At 37.6% G+C, this 21,522-nt stretch overlaps 1 protein-coding gene across 3 annotated transcripts in view; it reads left to right on the top strand.

Annotated features, from left to right (window-relative positions):
• Nucleotides 1-20,474, top strand: part of ZBTB1 (zinc finger and BTB domain containing 1) — a 28,896-nt gene extending 8,422 nt beyond the window's left edge. For 2 of the 3 annotated variants that reach the window (XM_010383696.2, XM_030930519.1), the window contains exon 2: nucleotides 9,394-12,862. In XM_010383696.2, coding sequence (XP_010381998.1) covers nucleotides 9,412-11,553 — 2,142 coding nt within the window. In that variant the 5' untranslated portion in view covers nucleotides 9,394-9,411 and the 3' untranslated portion in view covers nucleotides 11,554-12,862. Of the gene's footprint in view, nucleotides 1-9,393; nucleotides 12,863-20,123 lie in introns of those variants that run through there. The other variant, XM_010383697.2, reaches the window with a different exon arrangement.
• The last annotated feature ends 1,048 nt before the right edge of the window (nucleotides 20,475-21,522 follow it).

Below are 21,522 nucleotides of genomic sequence, written 5' to 3'. Positions count from 1 at the left end.
GTTGGCTTGCAAGTAAAGAGACAGAAAAATACTAACAAGCCAACAAAGCACAATCTCCAAAAGCATAACAGTCTGATCTGAGGCCATTTTGTGTAGATGCAAACAACCCTTGCAAATTGAACAACTACTGTATTTCAGCAAAACATAATTGTTTCAGAGGAGAAAACAGCCAGCCAGGTGATGCTATATGTGTAGGCTGCAGTTAGAGTAGTATGAAGAGCCCTAGACCAGGATTGAGGAGACCAAGGTCTTATCCTGACAGCCACTAAAACTAAATGTGACTTTGAACATACCACTTAATCTCTTAGGGCCTCAGTTTGCTTTTTGATCTGTAAAGCAGTGGGTTGAACTTGATCATTTCATAAAATTCTATAAACTATAATTATGACATTAATTTTTTAAAAATTGTACTGTGCTTGGATTGAAAAGGCAAAGAAACATTTGTCATCTCTAATTTATGTAAGAGTCCTGTGAGAAGTATGATTATCCCAATTTTATAGACGAAAAAATGGGCTTAAAGAAGTAAAGAAGTTCCCGCATAGCTAAACCTAGTGGTAGAGTTTGTATTCAAACAAACAGTATATGCTCTCTGGGTTCTTTTTTATTTCCTTCACTTGACAAGCACGTATTAAGTGTCAGCTATGTGGGAAGAGTGTGCTAGGCACAAGGAACACAAAGGCCATTAAGCCTTGTCCCTGTCTTTGAGGCTTCAGTACAGTAGGCATTGCTATATCACACTGCTCCTTGGATCTCTTGTCAGTGCTAATGATACAAGTAATACTACTGCACTGTTAGGCTTAATATACAGCTCCATTATGTCTTTAAGATGTGGGTATAAAACTAAGCCACAGGCCGGGCGCGGTGGCTCAAGCCTGTAATCCCAGCACTTTGGGAGGCCGAGACGGGCGGATCACGAGGTCAGGAGATCGAGACCATCCTGGCTAACACGGTGAAACCCCGTCTCTACTAAAAACTACAAAAAACTAGCCGGGCGACGTGGCGGCGCCTGTAGTCCCAGCTACCCGGGAGGCTGAGACAGGAGAATGGCGTGAACCCGGGAGGCGGAGCTTGCAGTGAGCTGAGATCTGGCCACAGCACTCCAGCCTGGGTGACAGAGCGAGACTCCGTCTCAAAAAAAAAAAAAAAAAAAAAAAAAAACTAAGCCACCATTTATATTATTGTTTCTATGGGAATGTGTTTCAAGTTTCAAATAAATTAAAAATAAAGTTTTAGGATATAACCCAGTTATAATTGCAGAACTTCCCGTACTAAGTACTGAATTTGGAGTCTAATGCACAGCCACTAGTGCAGATAGTGAATAACATTTTCTAAACTTGATCATATTTGTCACTTAAATGCATTGAAATAAAATCTCTTATCTTTGGGAGCCTCTACAACTGGTTATTCCTGGAAGTTTCAAGGAGAAACCAAGAGAATGTAGTAGAGATTGGACCCTATACCCTGCAAGATGGTATTCTAGGAAAGAATTTTGCCAATGTGACGTTATTTTTATAGATGGCAAAATCTTTAAGGTCATAATCTTGGGCTCTAGAGTCATTGCCTGTGTTCTAATCCCATGAAGTCCTCTCTTTGTGATATTACAAAGGTTATATAACACTGTATGGCTCTGTTCTTTAATCTTGAAAATGTGTCTTATAGCAGCATCTACTTTGTGGGGTTTGTTATGAGGATTAAATGCTAAAATGATTCTTACATATGCATACATACACAAAATGATACCTATATATGCATACATACACATATATGCACATATACACACATACACGTATATATATCCATACGTGTATATATGCAATATATGTGTGTGAGATATGCACACATATATATTGCATATATCCATATGTGTATATATGTAATGTATGTGTGAGAGATATATACATCTCCCTATACATCTGCCTGGAATAGAGCCTGGCATATAGTAAGAAATAATAAATGTTAGCTATTCACATTATTATTATATTACAGTTGTCATTTACTCTACTTTGATAACCTTCATCTACCAGTCCAGTAAAGCAAATATACCTCCCCTCCCATTACATATCCAGCCAAGCTGCTGTGTACCCTCCTCAACTATTTACATACACATCTATATAAATACTTGAAATGCCTCACCCGTGCTTTCAGTTTATCCTACTCATTCATCAAGGCTTTACTCAAATCCTGCATCCTTCCTAAAGCCTACTATTTTGGTATAATTAATGCTTTTCTTCTAAACCCTTGCTGAACTTTATTCAGTATAGTTATTTTTATTTTTATTTTTGAGATGGAGTCTTGCTCTGTTGCCCAGGCTGGAGTGCAGTGGCTCAATCTCAGCTCACTGCAGCCTCTGCCTCCCAGGTTCAAGTGATTCTCCTGCCTCAGCACCCCCCGAGTAGCTGGGGCCAGGCATCCGCTATCATGCCCAGCTGATTTTTGTATTTTTGTAAAGACGGGGTTTCACCATGTTGGCCAGGCTGGTCTTGAACTCCTGAGCTCAGGTGATCCACCCACCTCAGCCTCCCAAAGTGCTGGGATTACAGGTATGAGCCACCGCACCCGGCCTCAATATAGTTTATTAAACTCCTCAAATTGTTTCTTGGTTTCAAATTTAATTCCTCATATACAGTTATCTCTATTGTACACCATCCTTCTCCACCCTCCACTTCAATGCTTTATCCACTGTTAGGAACATTATGAGTATTCAATACATTCTGATATTCTGATGTTAAAATGTAAGAATCCTTTCATTACATTTTCGACTTTTAAAATACTCTGTAATCCTCAAATCCATATGCATACATACATTCGACCTATAAGACATAGAAATAGGTAAAAGGAAACATACATACATAAATCTTCCTTGAGATCCAGAGGTAATTGTAAGTCAGTCAGAGATTGGGGTGCTGAATTGGGACTGTGATGCTAGGCTCTCTAGACTTTCACTGAGACTAAGCAAATCTTCTTCAAATGCCTCATTGGTGCTGCAAGTCTATGACACAATTTAAAGGGTGATTATTTGCCTCACAGAAACACTTTAAAATTCCTTTAAGTTACTTCTTTATTCATTGAATATGCTTGTTTATAGACCCTTAAATTATCATTTTCCAAGGCTGGAGTAAGAGAAACTTTAGCAAAACTGTTATTTCCAATTTAACAGATCTAGCAATGAGGAAAAATATTTCTGAAATCTTACTATGTCAGTGAGAAATTTACTGAAATAGCTTACACAGTATAACTTAGGGAACACATTTATCAAATAAGACTAGATTGACAAACTCTGCCTTCCGGGTTCCCGCCATTCTCCTCCCTCAGCCTCCCGAGTAGCTGGGACTACAGGCACCTGCCACCACGCCTGACTAATTTTTCGTGCCTTTAGTAGAGACGGAGTTTCACCGTGTTAGCCAGGATGGTCTCGATTTCCTGACCTCGTGATCCACCCGCCTCGACCTCCCGAAGTGCTGGGATTACAGGTGTGAGCCACTGTGCCTGGCCTCAAAAATTTTTAATGAAAAAATTATCTTCAAGAGATAAGCTAAAAGTCTCACAGGAATTTAGATCCCTCCTCCCCTGCTCCATATGCCTCTGCCTCTTTTTGGTGTATTAATCCTTTTTAAAGCCTTTCTGGGCTGGGCACAGTGGCTTATACCTGTAATCCCAGCACTTTGGGAGACTGAGGTGGGAGGATTGCTTGAGCCCAGGAATTCGAGACCAGCCTGGGCAACATAGCAAGACCTCATCTCTACAAAAAATATACAAAAATTAGCCAGTCATGGTGGCATATGCCTGTAGTGCTAGCTATTCAGAAGGTGCGAGGTGGGAGGATTGCTTGAGCCCAGTGAGCTGTGATGGCATGCCAACCTGGGTAACAGAGTAAGACCCTGTCTCAAAAAAATAATAATAATAATTAAAATTTAAGAAAAAAAAAGAAAGCTTTTCTGAATGAGGTGTAACAAGGACAAAGTTGCTGGTGCTAATGTGTGAATGATTGCTATTATAAGTTACTCTGCCTAAAATCAGTTTTACTCAGAACTTGGACATTTGCATAATAATGTTACTTAAACTACAATTCTAGGTCAGCCTAAAAACTGTTGTGTTAGAATTAAAAATTAGACACAGCATTTGTTCAGCTTTCATTTGTTCAGCTTCCAGCTCTATAGGGGGAACATAGGAGTATAAACATGGAGGCAACGGGATTCACACTGTGATGTGTCTGACCCAGAGCACTTGTTCTTTCTACTACAGCATGATGCCTTCTTCTGTAGAGTGGGCACTTTACAGAATACATGTTGAATGGAATCACTGATTTAGGAAAAGTAAAACTTCCTCAAATGAAGTTTCCTTGATATTACAGAATATTTGTGCTACTGCTGATGATCCATACTTTATACAGTGCCTGGTATACCAAAGGTACTCAATAAATGTTTGTTGAATGAATAAATGTGCATTAAAATGCTATAAGTGCTCTTATTTGTTTTAGTGCTTTATGTTAATAAAAGAATATGTATTTTTACTCAATTGAATTGTGACTATAGCTATAGATATGCCTACATATTGATCTTCTATGTAGCTGTATTAATTTTGGTTGCTGATGATAAAACTGCTGTTCATCTAGATAAGAAAGGGTCCTTGGAACTTCTGCGCTCTTTATATCATTATTTCAAGCCTGAACTATTTAATACTTGAAAGTTTTTATAGATTAACTACTGGCTTTCTAATAGACTCTTATTTGGAAGGAAATTTTAAGGTTATCAAGTCAAACTTATCCTGATGCTTAAATAAGCATCGCCACCATTACAACATCCACTGTTACTTTCATTATTACATGCCAAGCACCATACATTTTACACATTGCCTCTGTGAATCCTCATATATGACATTGTATTTGAGGTATTGTTATTCCTACCTTCACAGTTCAGGAAACTTAGGGTCAATGAGGATAAGCAAGTTCCCAAAAGTGGGAAAGCTAGATAAGAAGCTAGGTCTGTCTGATCCCAGGCCCTATGCTCTTTTCACTACTCTACTGTCCTCAGTAGCATCCTGTTCCTGCTTTAATATGGGTACTCATTCTCCAAACAAGTTTGTTTCATTCTTGAACTACTCTTATTAATAGAAAGTTTTGGTTTTTTGGAAATAATACCTATCCCTCTGGCTCTTACTCTATGGTTGATTATTAAATGTCTCTCTGAATCCTACAAAAATGACTATAGACATAGAAATTTCCTCCTACTTAAAACGGGCTTGGGTCAACATTTTTGTGTATTTTTTTCATCTTTTTCCCCCCACCTTTTGAATAAGGTTGTGGCGTGGATTTGTTTTATATAATTATAACATAATTTTGTATCCTGTGTTTGTTTATTTGGCTCTCCATCTTGAACATTTTTCCCACTTCTGTAGTTTCCATTCAGAAATATAATTTTTAATTCACTGCCATGTGACAGTGAATTCTGGGGCATAGATTTATTTACCTTAACAACTCCTTTTTTTACTAGGCATTCAAATTAGAAGTAACGCATTAATGAGTATATTTGTGCATACATTGCTTTTTGTATCTAGATACATGCTGAACATGATTCCTCACAGCTTTTTACAGATACCTGAGTTACAGAGGTTTGAAATACCTACTTGAAACTTGATCTGGCTTCCAGAAAAGGTGCAGTGGTTGCAATTTTAAGAAGGTAGCAGGTTTCATCATAAGCCATCTTCATTTCACCAGTCCCATATTTCTGACTATGGAACTTTATGTCTTAGAGGTGGCAGGATGGGCGTATAGGTAGTAAAAGGGGTGTGTGACCCATATATGATCTGTGAGGAATGGATAAAAAGCAAGTAGAAGTACGTAAACTTAGATACCCTTAAATTACTACTACAGAACTTGAAGAGTGAACATTTCTCTGAACACCTTGTTACGTGTTCTTTTTAAGTTCAGTCAAATTGCATAGGAACTTATTTTGAAGTAGAAGATAGATTCTGAAGCTTTATGTATATGGATTAAAAATTGAGGCTAAAATTTGATCTTATTTTAACTTTATAGTTTGATAGGATTTTGAGTGCTTTTAATATTTTCTCTCCTTTCTTCCTTATCCAAAGTCAGCTCCCTACACTAAAAATACTTAAATGCCCACTAATATTAAGTCTAATGTTAAGTGAAGAAAACTAGTTGCAGAGAGGTATATATAGTATGATACCATTTAGGTTAAAAAACACAACAAAAACAAAACTATGTGCCTGGCATCTCATAGGTACTGTATATGCTAACTATGTACACGTGCATCTCAACAGATCTGAAGGTATATAATCCAGAGTGTTTGAAAGGGTTACCTCTGAAAAGAGGTATGTGACCTGAGGTATGTTTTTATTCTATATGCTTCTATGTTTGATTTTTTTGCTACTTTTTTTTTTTTTTTTTTTTTTTTGAGATGGGAGTCTGGTTCTTGTCGCCCAGGCTGGAGTGCAGTGGCGTAATCTCTGCTCCCTGCAACCTCCGCCTCCTGGGTTCAAGCGATTCTCCCACCTCATCCTCCCAAGTAGCTGGGATTACAGGCACCCACTATCACGCCTGGCTAACTTTTTTTTATTTTTAGTAGAGACAGGTTTTCACCATGTTGACCTGGCTGGTCTCGAACTCCTGACCTCAGGTGATCTGCCCACCTCAGCCTCCCAAAGTGCTGGGATTACAGGCATGAACCACCGTGCCCAGCCTTACTTTTTTCTTTTAACAATTAAAAAAACCCCAAAAAATAGAAGAGGCCAGGTGCAGTGGCTCACACCCACAATCCCAGCACTTTGGAAGCCCGAGGCAGGAGGATCGCTTGAACTCAGGAGTTCAAGACCAGCCTGGACAACATAGCAAGACCTTGTCTTTACTAAAAAAAATAAAAAAAATAAAAAAAAAAAGTAAAAAATTTAAAAAAGGCCGGGCGCGGTGGCTCAAGCCTGTAATCCCAGCACTTTGGGAGGCCGAGATGGGCGGATCACGAGGTCAGGAGATCGAGACCATCCTGGCTAACATGGTGAAACCCCGTCTCTACTAAAAAATACAAAAAACTAGCTGGGCGAGGTGGCGGGTGCCTGTAGTCCCAGCTACTCGGGAGGCTGAGGCAGGAGAATGGCATAAACCCGGGAGGCAGAGCTTGCAGTGAGCTGAGATCCGGCCACTGCACTCCAGCCTGGGCGACAGAGTGAGACTCCCTCTCAAAAAAAAAAAAAAAACCTGGATGTGGCGGCATGCGCCTGTAGTCCCAGCTACTCTGGATGCGGGAGGATTGCTTGAGCATGGGAGATTGAGGCTGCAGTTAGCTATGATCATGCCACTGCACTCCAGCCTAGGTAACAGGGCGAGACCCTGCTTAAAAAAAAAAAAAAGAAAACTTTACACTCTCAGGATAAATAAAATACCTTCTCAAATAAACCCATGCTTCCTTATACCATGAAATGCATGTTGAGCAACATGAGACACATTCTAACTCTATAGGCCTATTGCTTCTCTGATAATTCAAGAAAAGACAAAGGCACTAATCCAACTTATTTGGTGCCATTTCTATATAATCTAATAAGGTTTTTCTGTTTTGTTTTTGGGATGGAGTCTCGCTCTGTCGCCCAGGATGGAGTGCAGTGGCATGATCTTGGCTCACTGCAAGCTCCACCTCCTGGGTTTACACCATTCTCCCACCTCAGCCTCCCGAGTGGCTGGGAATACAGGTGCCCGCCACCACGCCCGGCTGATTTTTTTTCTATTTTTAGTAGAGATGGGGTTTCACTGTGTTAGCCAGGATGGTCTCGATCTCCTGACCTTGTGATCCACCTGCCTCAGCCTCCCAAAGTGCTGGGATTACAGGTGTGAGCCACCGTGCCTGGCCCTAATAAGGTTTTTTAAATTTTTATTTTTGGGACAGAGTCTCGCTCTGTCACCCAAGCTGGAGCACAGTGGCGTGCAATCATGGCTCACAGCAACCTCAAAATCCTGGGCTCAAGACATCCTCCTGCATCAGTCTCCCCAGTAGTTGGGACTATAGGCGCATCATCATGCCGGGCAAATTTTTTTTTTTTTTAAGGCGAGGTCTTGCTATGTTGCCCAGGCTTAATAGGGTTTTTAAAATAGATTATTTTAGCAACACGTGGCCAATCTTGTATCATCTATTGCTGCCCACACCCACCCCATTTATTTTTAAGCATATCTCAGATATATAATTTCATCTGTAAATACTAAAGTATGTATATCCGAAAGATAAGGATTCTTTTTAACACAATCAAAATACCTTTCTCACACTTAAAAAATGAGCAATAGTTCCTTAGTATTAATCATCTAGTAAGTTTTTAATACTTTACAATCTAATTGTTAACTTTCAGTTTAAGTTGCTGTTTTATTTACTTTAATTACTCATATCCTTAAAGAGTTTCTTTCTTTTTTTCTTTTCTTTTTTTTTTTTTTTTTTGAGACAGAGTCTTGCTCTGTCATCCAGACTGGAGTGCAGTGGTGAGACACAGCTCACTACAGCCCAGCCTCTACCTGTCGGGCTTAAGTGATCCTTCCACTTTAGCCTCCCAAGTAACTGGGACTACAGGTGATGCCACCACACCTGGTTAATTTTTAAAACTTTTTTTTTTTTTTTTTTTTTTTTTTTTTTTTTTTTTTTTTGAGACGGAGTCTCGCTCTGCCGCCCAGACGTGAGTGCAGTGGCCGGATCTCAGCTCACTGCAAGCTCCGCCTCCTGGGTTTACGCCATTCTCCTGCCTCAGCCTCCCGAGTAGCTGGGACTACAGGCGCCCGCCACGTCGCCCGGCTAGGTTTTTTTTTTTATTTTTTTTTTAGTAGAGACGGGGTTTCACCATGTTAGCCAGGATGGTCTCGATCTCCTGACCTCGTGATCCGCCCGTCTCGGCCTCCCAAAGTGCTGGGATTACAGGCTTGAGCCACCACGCCCGGCCCAATTTTTAAAACTTTTTTGTAGAGATGAGGTCTCACACTATTGCCCAGGCTGGTCTCAAACTCCTGAGCTCAAGCAGTCCTCCTGCCTCAGCCTCCCAAAGTGTTGGGATTACAGGCATGAGTCACAAACTTGGCCTCCTTCAAGTATTTTTAAATTAATGTCTTTTTTTCTGTTCAAATTTAGTGTACATGTTCCCCCCAAGAGTTGTAATGAAACTAAAACTGTCTTTTGCTTTTGATGCCTTTGTTCAATTTGAAAAACCTGAATAAATGGCTGGATGTCTTCATCTTCAGATTTAAATAATGATTCAAGTATATATTGTTGAGTTTTACTATATTAGAATGGAAAGCTCTTAATTTCTTGATTGTAATAGCAAAGTCATGCAAGTCACAAATCATGATAACAATTACTTTTTTCCCGTGCTTTTCTATATCTTGTCTGACTTTAATATTTTTGTTTTACATAGGTGTCTAATTAATAGAAGATGGCAAAGCCCAGCCACAGCAGCTACGTACTTCAACAGCTAAACAACCAAAGAGAATGGGGTTTTCTCTGTGACTGTTGTATTGCAATTGATGACATTTACTTTCAAGCACACAAGGCAGTTCTAGCTGCCTGTAGCTCCTATTTTAGAATGTTTTTCATGAACCATCAGCATAGTACTGCACAACTGAATCTCAGCAACATGAAAATTAGTGCAGAATGTTTTGATCTCATTTTGCAATTTATGTATTTAGGAAAAATTATGACAGCTCCCTCCAGTTTTGAGCAGTTTAAAGTGGCAATGAACTACCTACAGCTGTACAACGTTCCTGATTGTTTAGAAGACATCCAAGATGCAGATTGTTCTAGTTCAAAATGTTCCTCTTCTGCTTCCAGCAAACAGAACAGCAAAATGATATTTGGGGTAAGAATGTATGAAGATACTGTGGCTCGAAATGGCAATGAAGCCAACAGGTGGTGTGCAGAGCCAAGTTCAACAGTAAATACACCACATAATAGAGAGCCTGATGAAGAGTCTTTACAATTAGGTAATTTTCCAGAGCCACTATTTGATGTATGTAAAAAAAGTTCCGTGTCCAAATTATCTACTCCAAAAGAACGTGTGTCAAGACGCTTTGGGCGGAGTTTTACCTGTGATAGCTGTGGATTTGGTTTTAGCTGTGAAAAATTGTTAGATGAGCATGTGCTGACCTGTACTAACAGACATTTATACCAAAACACAAGATCTTACCATAGAATAGTAGATATTAGAGATGGAAAAGACAGTAACATCAAAGCTGAATTTAGTGAAAAAGATTCTTCTAAAACATTTTCTGTACAGACGGACAAATACAGAGGAGACACAAGCCAGGCTGCTGATGATTCAACTTCAACCACTGGAAGCAGAAAAAGTAGTGCAGTGGAGTCTGAAATAGCTGGCGAAGAGAAAAGCAGAGCTGCTGAGAGGAAAAGGATTATTATTAAGATGGAGCCAGAAGATATTCCTACAGATGAACTGAAAGACTTTAACATTATTAAAGTTACTGATAAAGACTGTAATGAATCCACTGACAATGATGAATTAGAAGATGAACCTGAAGAGCCATTTTATAGATACTATGTTGAAGAAGATGTCAGCATAAAAAAAAGTGGTAGGAAAACTCTAAAACCTCGAATGTCAGTAAGTGCTGATGAAAGAGGTGGTTTAGAGAATATGAGGCCCCCTAACAACAGCAGTCCAGTACAAGAGGATACTGAAAACGCATCCTGTGAGCTGTGTGGACTTACAATAACCGAGGAAGACCTGTCATCTCATTACTTAGCCAAACACATTGAAAATATCTGTGCATGTGGTAAATGTGGACAAATACTTGTAAAGGGTAGGCAGCTTCAGGAACATGCTCAGCGATGCGGTGAGCCCCAAGATCTGACCATGAATGGGTTAGGAAATACTGAGGAGAAAATGGACTTGGAAGAGAATCCTGATGAGCAGTCCGAAATAAGAGATATGTTTGTTGAAATGCTAGATGATTTTAGGGACAGTCATTACCAGATAAACAGTATCCAAAAAAAGCAGTTATTTAAACATTCTGCCTGCCCTTTTCGATGTCCTAATTGTGGCCAGCGTTTTGAAACTGAAAATCTAGTGGTTGAACATATGTCTAGCTGCTTAGATCAAGATATGTTTAAGAGTACCATCATGGAAGAAAATGAAAGAGATCACAGACGAAAGCATTTTTGTAATCTGTGTGGAAAAGGATTTTATCAGCGGTGTCACTTAAGAGAACACTATACTGTTCATACTAAGGAAAAACAGTTTGTTTGTCAAACATGTGGAAAGCAGTTTTTAAGAGAGCGTCAGTTGCGACTGCACAATGATATGCACAAAGGCATGGCCAGGTATGTCTGTTCCATTTGTGATCAAGGAAACTTCAGAAAACATGACCATGTACGGCATATGATTTCTCATTTATCTGCTGGTGAGACTATATGCCAGGTCTGCTTTCAGATATTCCCAAATAATGAACAGTTGGAGCAGCACATGGATGTTCATCTGTATACATGTGGAATATGTGGAGCAAAATTTAATTTGAGGAAAGATATGAGATCACATTATAATGCCAAGCATTTGAAAAGAACCTAAGTGATTTTCTACTGTACTAATGTTTAGGTGATAGCAGGTAAAACACCAAAGCAAAGGATATGAGCTATTTAGGAATTGATTATATAAGATGATTTGTTAGAAACAAATTTCAAGGCCCTTTTAACTTTAATATTTTTGTTAGGATTTTAAGTATCTACATTTAGGTATTAAATGTTTATCATTTTTGTTGTTTCTTAATAGAATTATTTGTTTTTAGTTTTTCTTAGCTATGATTAAAATTACTTTTTAAATGTAGACTACAAGTGGTTGTTACCCATTCAATGACTATTAAACTTTAGTTTTTCATCAATAAGGTGATGACTTCACTATTTCTATGTGGGTTTTTTTTTTTTCTTTTTTTTAAGGTTATCATGTGAAATTTTAAACCCAGAATCATTGACCATTTCTGTTTAAATTTTTAAAATTCTTTAAGTAATTATTTGAAACTATCCCATTCACTTTTAGTGAGTTAACTACTCTTTATTCCCCCTTATTAATGAAATTCACATTCTTAAATTGACAAGCTTATTAGGCAAGTTAGGTGCACTGAATCTAACCTTTAAGGTTGACATGGGCTCAAACTTGGCCTAAAAAGATTGATGGACCTGAGGAAATTTTTATAAATGAATATTTCCTATAATTGATAAAATATTATCATTTAATTATCACATTTAAAACTTATATTAAGTGTAAATTCCAATGGCTTTACCTCACTTGAAAAATTAGTGAGGATAAGTCATTTTGTTTTGTGATATTAAATTTAACTATGATAGTTAATTAAAAAGACATATCTTGTATTCATTAAAAATATTTTAATTTAAAATATTCTGATTTCTAAAGTGTGTTAGTTTATCAATTATTTTTGTTTATAAATAGACTTTAATAGCTCTCTAAGAATATGACATCTAAAGGAAAAAATGATTTTTTACAATTACATACTTTTGGAACTTTGAGATTTGAGAAAGCTTCCATGTATATTGATAAATCTAATAAAATAAAGAGATCAATTATAAACCTGGTTGTTCTATAAAAGTAGAGTGCACAAAAAAATGTCTTGTGTTTTATACTGTCTAAGATTTGGAGGAAATGTGGCAAATTGCAGTTTATCGCCATTATCATTTTTTTCTGTAAAAGACTATAAAACGAGGATTATAAAATAATCACAGAGTATATCAATGGAAACAGTTTATCGTTTTTTCAGTTAAAGTAGTATTATTGTTAGTAGTTGCTGACACAGGGTCTACATAATTACATGTGAATTAAAACATTGGCAAAACTGACCCACAATAAACACATCTATTGAATAGAATGCCTTTTAATGTGAGTTACTTACAATGTAGTACCCTTTTCATAATGAAAGGGATTTTAATTAACTCCTAATCTTAAAAATATAAATTTGTGATTCTGAACACTAATTTGACAGCATTGCTCTTTTTGTTCACATCATATTTAAAGTATGCAAATCATATTTTGTATACAATTTACATAAAAGAACAAGTTGCCAAAAGAACTGAGAGACATACTGGCGAGTACAGATTTAGTTGAAAGCATTAGAGCACAATGTGAGCTCAGAGATTTGTGGGGATATGTTGAAGTGTTAAGTAAGGATAGGAACAGCACAGGAACCAAGTGCAGAATTCAAATAATGGGAAATAGGCAGGGGACAGGGGTAGAATACACACAAAAATTAAAACTTTAACAGCAAAAGCAGGAAAAGTGATTCATCTTACTCTTACTTAGATACAATAGTTTATCAAGTAATTAAATTTGAAATCCAACTTAAAATGAGATGTGGTATGTATATTACTGATAGGAACCAGATAAAAGTTCTCTAACCCAGAGACCATCAGAGAGTAGTATAAAGAGATCAGATAAACCAAGTTTCCAAACTACAGTGTATAGTATCATAATGGACATAATTTTCTTTGAGATCACTTTTTTTGTGACTCATCAACATTTTTCTTGCAGTGGCTTTTCCCATCATTAAAGAATAGGGCTTTTTCTAAATACTAACACTCTTTGAAGAAAGGATAATCTATTCCATTAGGAAGGGGGCTTAATTTAGTGTTTTGACATGTACTAACAGCTAACAATTAGCAAGCAAATACATAAACTTTACTAATTTTACATGACTGAGATGTATAGTTTTAGAAAGCCATACCTCAATTTATTTTTTATTTTTTATTTATTTATTTTTTTTGAGACGGAGTCTCACTCAGTTGCTCATACTTCTTGGCTCACTGCAACCTTCACCTCCCAGAATCAAGCAGTTCTGTGCCTCAGCCTCCTGAGTAGCTGGGATTACAGGTGCACGCCACCACGCCCGGCTAATTTTTGTATTTTTAGTAGAGACAGGGTTTCACTGTCTTGGCCAGGTTGGTCTTGAACTCCTGACCTTGTGATCCACCCACTTCAGCCTCCCAAAGTGCTGGGATTATAGGTGTGAGCCACCACGCCTGGCCACCTTAATGTTTTTTTTTCTGAGTTTCATGTTTCACAGAACATACTTTTTTGTTTTGGAACTAGCTACAGGGAAGCACAGGCTTCTCTAAAGTAGAATGTACAGTTCTCCTTATCAAGGCAAAAAGTTAACTTAAAGACTACTTGCTTTTTAAAATTAGGGAGAATGAAAAATATCCAGCACTTTTCTCCAGCCCAGTTCTCCAACCCAGTTCCTTCATATCTCCTTCCTCTCCTGGGGCAGAGCTGCAGAGCTGTCATTCCTTGCTGTTGCTTCTTGCCCTCCCTGGGTGTGAAGATAATGAAACAAGTTTGTAGAAGCTGCCAGATCTTCTGCCTTTGTAACTTAGGTATTTAGGTTCCAAATCTAAAACTGAAAGGAGAATCTACAGAGATAGATAGTGGAATCAAATTCTCTTTCTGTCTCATGAACACTGACTCTTTTGCTTTGGCCCTTTTATTCTACACAGCAAGAAAACCCAGAGGAATGGTTCGCAAGTTTGCCATCAATTATAGTACAATAGAACTTGTATGTTCTACGATTACTTAGTCAACAGGACTAAGAATCTCAGAAATTAATAAAGCACAACCAAGGCAGCAGTGGATTAGGACTCAGAAATGTGTCTTCATCTCCCTCATGTTTTTAAGGTAAAAATATTCAGAGAGGCCAGGTGTGGTGGTTTGCATCTGTAGTTCCAGCTACTTAGGAGGCTGAGGCAGGAGGATCACTTGAGTTCAGGAGTTCCAGACCAGCCTGGGCAACATAACAAGACCCTATCTCTAAAAAAAAAAAAGTTTTTAATTAGCAGGGCATGGTGGCATGCACCTGTAGTCCCCAGCTACTCAGGAGGCTGAGGTGAGAGGATCAATAGATCCCAGGAGTTCAAGGCAGCAGTGAGCTATGATCATGCCATTACACTCCAGCCTGGGTGACAGAGTGAGACTCCATCTCTGAAAAAAATTAGAAATGACGCACATGGGTTAAATGGTATATGGCAAATGTTTAATGTGTAACAGTTTGAGTATGGACAAAAATTCAATTAGAAGAAAGAATTCCAGAGGGGCTAATTATTAAAAAAAAAAAAAAAAAAAAAAGTTTGCTAGAGCAGTCAAGACACTAATTAAAAGGAAAAGTAGAGGCTGGGCACCAGCACTTTGGGAGGCCAAGGTGGGTGGATCACCTGAGGTCAAGAGTTCGAGACCAGTCTGGTCAACATGGCGAAACCCCATCTCTACTAAAAATATAAAAATTAAGCAAGGCACAGTGGCTCAAGCCTGTAATCCCAGCGCTTTGGGAGGCTGAGGTGGGTGGATCACGAGGTCAGGAGTTCGAGACCAGCCTGGCCAACATGGTGAAACCCCATGTCTACTAAAAATACAAAAAAATTAGCCGGGCATGCTGGTGCATGCCTGTAATCCCAGCTACTTAGGAGGCTGAGGCAGGAGAATTGCTTGAACCCAGGAGGTGGAGGTTGCAGTGAGCCAAGATCACACCACTGCACTCCAGCCTGAGTGACAGAGCGAGACTCCGTCTCAAAAAAAAAAAAAAAAAAAATTGGCCGGGCATGGTGGCGTGCACCTGTAATCCCAGCTACTTGGGAGGCCAAGGTAGGAGAAACTCTTGAACTTGGGAAGTGGAGGTTGCAGTGAGATGAGATCATGCCACTGCACTCCAGCCTGGGCAACAGAGCAAGACTCCATCTCAAAAAAAAAAGAAAAAAATTAATACACATGAAAAATCATGTTTTACTATCGCTAAAAAATATATGAACGGATATAAAAATTGAATAAAAATCAAACATTTGAAAATTATAGGTGAAATGAGTAGGGATTAAAAATAATATGATAATAATTATAGAATGCCTAATGGAACAATTTTATGAACATGCCAAGGATATGCCTAAATAATTGAGATTTTTGTAAGTGATGAGAGAGGAAAAAATAATTTAGATATTATCTTTTATATTCTAAAAATAGGAAGAGAAGCTGGTGGTTGTTGACAACTTTTTCCCTGGTTAAACAATACTTATTCCTCTAAGTCAGTAGTTAAGGAACTTCGTATTTAATAAATTTCTGGAAAATCTCCCCCAAAACCAGTTTAACCGTTGTAGTATTTAAATTAAACATAAAACTTGTGTCATTGTTAACAAAAAGCCAAATCACTACCAAAAGAAGAAATCTGAGTGTATGTGCACACATGGTTGAAAATAAAGATATCTGGTATACTTAATTTTAACTGGGTTTTTATCATGAATTAAAAGTTAAAACTTTTTTTTTTTTTTTTTTGACATTCATCTATTTTGATCAGTTCCTCAACTTTCCTTACTACTCCCATCTCCTTTGTAACATATGCTTCTCGGCCGGGCACGGTGGCTCACGCCTGTAATCCCAGCACTTTGGGAGGCAGAGGCGAGCGGATCACTTGAGGTCAGGAGATCGAGACCAGCCTGGCCAACGTGATGAAACCCCGTCTCTACTAAAAATACAAAAATTAGCCTGGCGTGATGGCAGGCACCTGTAGTCCCAGCTACTTGGGAGGCTGAGGCAGGAGAATCTCTTGAACCCAGGAAGCGGAGCTTGCGGTGAGCCGAGATCGCACCACTGCACTCCAGCCTGGGCGACACAGCGAGACTCTGTCTCAAAAAAAAAAAAAATGCTTCTCAGTGACAAATGGCCTGTGCTCTCCAGACATCCTAGCATCAACAACTTCTAGGATTGCAGGGTACCAAAAAGCTCTGGGGGAACATATGCTTATAGAATCCCTCCCACATCCTTGATAACCTGAGGTGCACTAAACTGGGGATGATAGCATGAATGCCAGGAAACTAAAGCAAGTAGGGTTATATTTGGTGTTAAGAACTTGAAATTGCATCCCATATTTGGGAACCCATGATCCATCCATCCTAGGGCTCTCAATAACCTCAGCATCCATTTATTTAGCACTCTCTATACTCCGTGAAGTGCTCTACATACATAATTTTAATTAATCCCTACAGCCTTATGAGGTAAGTATCATACTAATTTTCCAGATGGGGGACTGAGGTTCAGATAGATTATTTTTGCTAAATCACACAGAAACTATATATATTAGAACTGGAGTTTGAACCTAGGTTTCTGACTTCTACATTCCTGTACTCCACCTACCAAGAAGTATAAAGAAGGGCCTTTCAGCCTAGGAACACATGTGATAAAGCTCCTATGAGACTGTGCTCCTTGTTCATCTGTCATCTGCTGTGCCTGGTAAGGTGGCTAGTAATAGTGGGTACCCAAGTAACATGCTGAATAATGTGAAAACATGTGAGTGGAAAACAAAACTTTATTTAAATGGTTGATTAAGAATGATGTTTTAGAAATAAATATTAAATGCTGTTATTTTTTGATTTTCCTTCATTTAAAACAGTTAGTGGTACTGTCAGCTATCTTGAGGGGCCCATAGTAGGTGCTCAATTAAAAATTAATTTGAATTCAACTTCCACATTTCTATGTCTGTGACTTTTTCCTCCCGTATTTTCCCTATTCCTGTCCTTTATGTTTTAATCTCCCACCAATCTCCATTTCCTTTTATTGGTTATGAGACTGTTGAGTTGAAGGACTCAAATCATTTGGAAATAAATATTCCCAAGAAAAAGCAGGATAACAGAATAACCAGTTTCCTCTTTTTGCCTTAACAGATGATGTGGATAAGAAATTCATCATTTTAGCCAGGCACGGTGGCTCACACCCATAATCCCAGCACTTTGAGAGGCTGAGTTGGGAGGACTGCTTAAGCCCAGGAGTTTGAGACCAACCCTGGCAACACAGCGAAACCCATCTCTACAAAAATTTAAAAATTAGCTGGGCATGGTGGTGCATGCCTGTAGTCCCAGTTACTTGGGAGTCTATGGTGAGAGAATTGCTTGAGCCTGGAAGGTCGAGGCCACAGTGAGCCGTGGTTGTGTCACTGCACTCCAGCCTGGGCAACAGAGTGAGACCCTGTCTCAAAAAATAAAAACAAATAAATTCATCATATCTTTGGCTACTAAACAGAATAACCCCCTCCCCCAGTTACCATATGTGATTGATTTGATTAAGATTTATAGAGCAATCTAAGTTTGCCTAAAAACAAAAGTTAGTTAATCTAGCCACTTATAATTCAATTTCCCAAAATACCTATGGATTTCTAGGGTAAACTTATAGAGACAGTTTTACTCATAAAACAAATAAAAGATAATTTCAGGAAATGACACATAGCTGCATAACCACCCTAACCTAGCGGCAAATTTTTAAAAAGGTTATTTAATGGTTTAAGTGAAACAATCTCCCTCAATTTAATATTATTTTAACTTTATGCATCTATTACCTGATTTCTCTACTACTATGTTAAACCTACTGCTTTAATGATCTGGCTACCATCTACCAAATGTCACTTTTCAAGTGAGAACAGAAGAATGACATGGTGAAGATTCCGTGGACAATGTCTATATAATCATTTAAGCGTTAAATATAAACTAAACAACAATAGCAGCTTGTAAGTTGATGCCAATTCTGGCCGGAAGCAGTGGCTCAGGTGGCTCACACCTGTAATCCCAGCACTTTGAGAGGGCAAGGCAGGTGAATCACCTGAGGTCAGGAGTTCGAGACCAGCCTGGCTAACCTGATGAAACTCCTCTACTAAAAACACAAAAAATTAGCCGGGAGTGGTGGTGCATGCCTGTAGTCTCACCTACTCCGGAGGCTGAGGCAGGAGAACCGCTTGAACTTGGGAGATGGAGGTTGCACTGAGCTGATACCGTGCCACTGTACTCCAGCGTGGGAGACAGACTCCATCTCAAACAAACAAAAAATTAATGTTAATTTTGATCAAACAATACCACTTACATTTATATGCACACAATTGGTTGAATTTAGCATTAAGAAGTTCAAATCCTACTTAAATTGTTTCCTTATTCAGGAGAACCAAATCACTGAAGTCAATTAGTAGTGTCAAAATTTCTCATTCTTTCCATCAAAATCCACCACAGATCACTAAGGGACAGAAAGCCATTATAATTTCTCATTATCCATCTCAATTGCTGACCAAAAAAGATAGTATGAAGATTACAATTAAATACTTGGCTCTGAACTGAACGTATCAATGTACTAATCATTATTGTATTAAGTGAAAACACAGGAATGTCTAGGACCAAAGGATGACCGAAATTTAAAAGATTATTTCATATCAGAGTCAGGGATATTAATAATTTTATGTGAGAAAATTTGCAGTTTGTTTTCTCCTATTTGAGGAAGGAACAGTTTATACAGCTTACAAAGCCCCCACTTACTTAAAAAGTTAATGTGTTTTTATTCTCCTTAAACCAGCTTCTCATATCAAACACAATCAGGAGAGCTCATTTTTAGATAATAGAAACATTAATTCTAAGCATCCAGATTATGAACCATCTTTTTTTTTTTTTTCGAAAGCTTATGTTCCCTGATGTGAGCAAAACATCTTAAGAGAGAATTTATTTTATTAAAAAAATTTTTTAAATTAAGAATCTTATTATGAGGGCAAAGCACTGTTGCCAAAAATACAATTTTACTCAGAATCACTAGGGCAGGTTAGGAGGCTTATAAGCCGAGGAATTTGCAGAAAAACCCCTCCTCTTCTTTTGTGTGTGTATTTGTATGTGTGTGTATGCTTCATTTTCATTTGCAGAGTGGCTGAAGACAGTAAAAAGAATATGAACTTTTAAAAAAATTGTTAGATTTATGTTTCAATCAGAGATTTGTCATTAATAAGTTAAAGTACATTGTAAAATTATTTTATTTGAAGGAAAACACTTCTTAACTGCTTCCTTCCTCCCTACTTTCCTCTACTTGTCTGACCCCTATCTTTTTTATGTTATATATTTATATGTCCTACTGATAGATTAATAAGAACATCTTATATTTGAACGGTACAAGTTACATTCAAGAAGTAATTAATTTAAATTCTAGGGGCTATGCTTGTGTTTCCATGTTCTGTTCTGTTAACAGTGTGTTGGCCTAGTGCCAAAGCCAAGAAATTCTGATCTAAGAATTATGTTGTATCTTGTAGAGCAGTCAACTTGTAATATTATTTTTCTTGAGTTTTGTCTTTTTCTGTGTGGCAGTGGTGAAATAGGGCCTTCTAAACCTGTGGAGAAGTGAAAGATCTGAATTTGGAGAGGACATGGGGAAGAATCAATCTTCAACAGATAATCTTTAAGTGCAGACCCAGGAATATCAGATCTGAAGTGGCACCATCTTTTCTGTCTTCCTGACAAACTTCATCAGCCCAAAAAGTTCCAGTTGCAAAGATCCAAGAAAACTCAGTAAAGATCACTTTGGAATCACTTTGTTGTAACAAAATTGATTCATGGTGACTCTCTAATATTTGTGTAAATCTGCTAAAGAAAAGTAACTAGAAAATTCATACAACATCAGTGGTTACAGCTATACTAAAATAAAACTTTTTATGCTAATTATCTTCGAGGGTCTTTCTAAAATAAAAGGGGTTGTTAGGCTACTGCAAATATAAAGAGACATAATCACAAATCTATTTATATAGATATAAATAATTCTAAACTTAAAATCACTAGAATTGTAGCTTAAATATTACGAAATGTACTTAGGCAACTTAAAAAGTTACACCAAAAATCTGTAGTTTAGAGTGTAAGAAGTAATGGGTACAGATAAAAAAAATTTAAGACCAATATTTTAACAGGATAATTTGGTTATTACTCACTATAGTAAAACACTTGCCCTTCTTCCTTTTCCACTGTAAATGCCAATCACAATCTTGATCATTTATATTAATGAAACTCCTTTTTTAAATCTGTTAACTTGAAGGAGAACAGAAGTATTACTTCAATAGTAGTAGATTTCCACAAATCAGACACATTATTTTTTTCTGAACTTGGCAATATAACCTAATAAGGCAGAATTAGTTTCTGTTAAAATATTTATTCTCAATATTTATGTATAAACTATGCTTCTCGGCTTTCAAATTTCAAGATAAAATTTAAGTATTCAATGAAACGATGGTTAACAGGTTTTTAAAAATCTGTAATGGAGAAGTTAAATATTTGGTGAGATTTTTAGCCTGGCTATAAATGCTTTGTTTTATACATATATATGCACATATACACATTACTTAACCATATACATTTTATTTCCTTATTCTGAATATACTTGTAGTTTTACTTCTTTCTGTTTACATACCCAATTCCTTATGATTATTTTCTTTTTACTTTCTTCTGCTGAACACTTACTTTTTGAAAATTTATTTATTTATTATTATATTTTTAAGTTCTAGGGTACATGTGCACAACGTGCAGGTTTGTTATGTATGTAGACATGTGCCATGTTGGTGTGCTGCACCCATTAACTCGTCATTTACATTAGGTACATCTCCTAATGCTATCCCTCCCCACTCCCCCCACCAATTCCTTATGATTATTTTGTTTCTTCTGCAATATCAAGATGTTATATATTTTGAGAAATGCTTATTTTTATGACTATTTATTCCAA

This window comes from Rhinopithecus roxellana, chromosome 5 (assembly GCF_007565055.1).
Source record: "Rhinopithecus roxellana isolate Shanxi Qingling chromosome 5, ASM756505v1, whole genome shotgun sequence".
Lineage (NCBI taxonomy): Eukaryota > Metazoa > Chordata > Mammalia > Primates > Cercopithecidae > Rhinopithecus > Rhinopithecus roxellana.
Note: the sequence above shows the minus strand (reverse complement) of the source record. Positions and strands in the feature narration are given on the sequence as shown.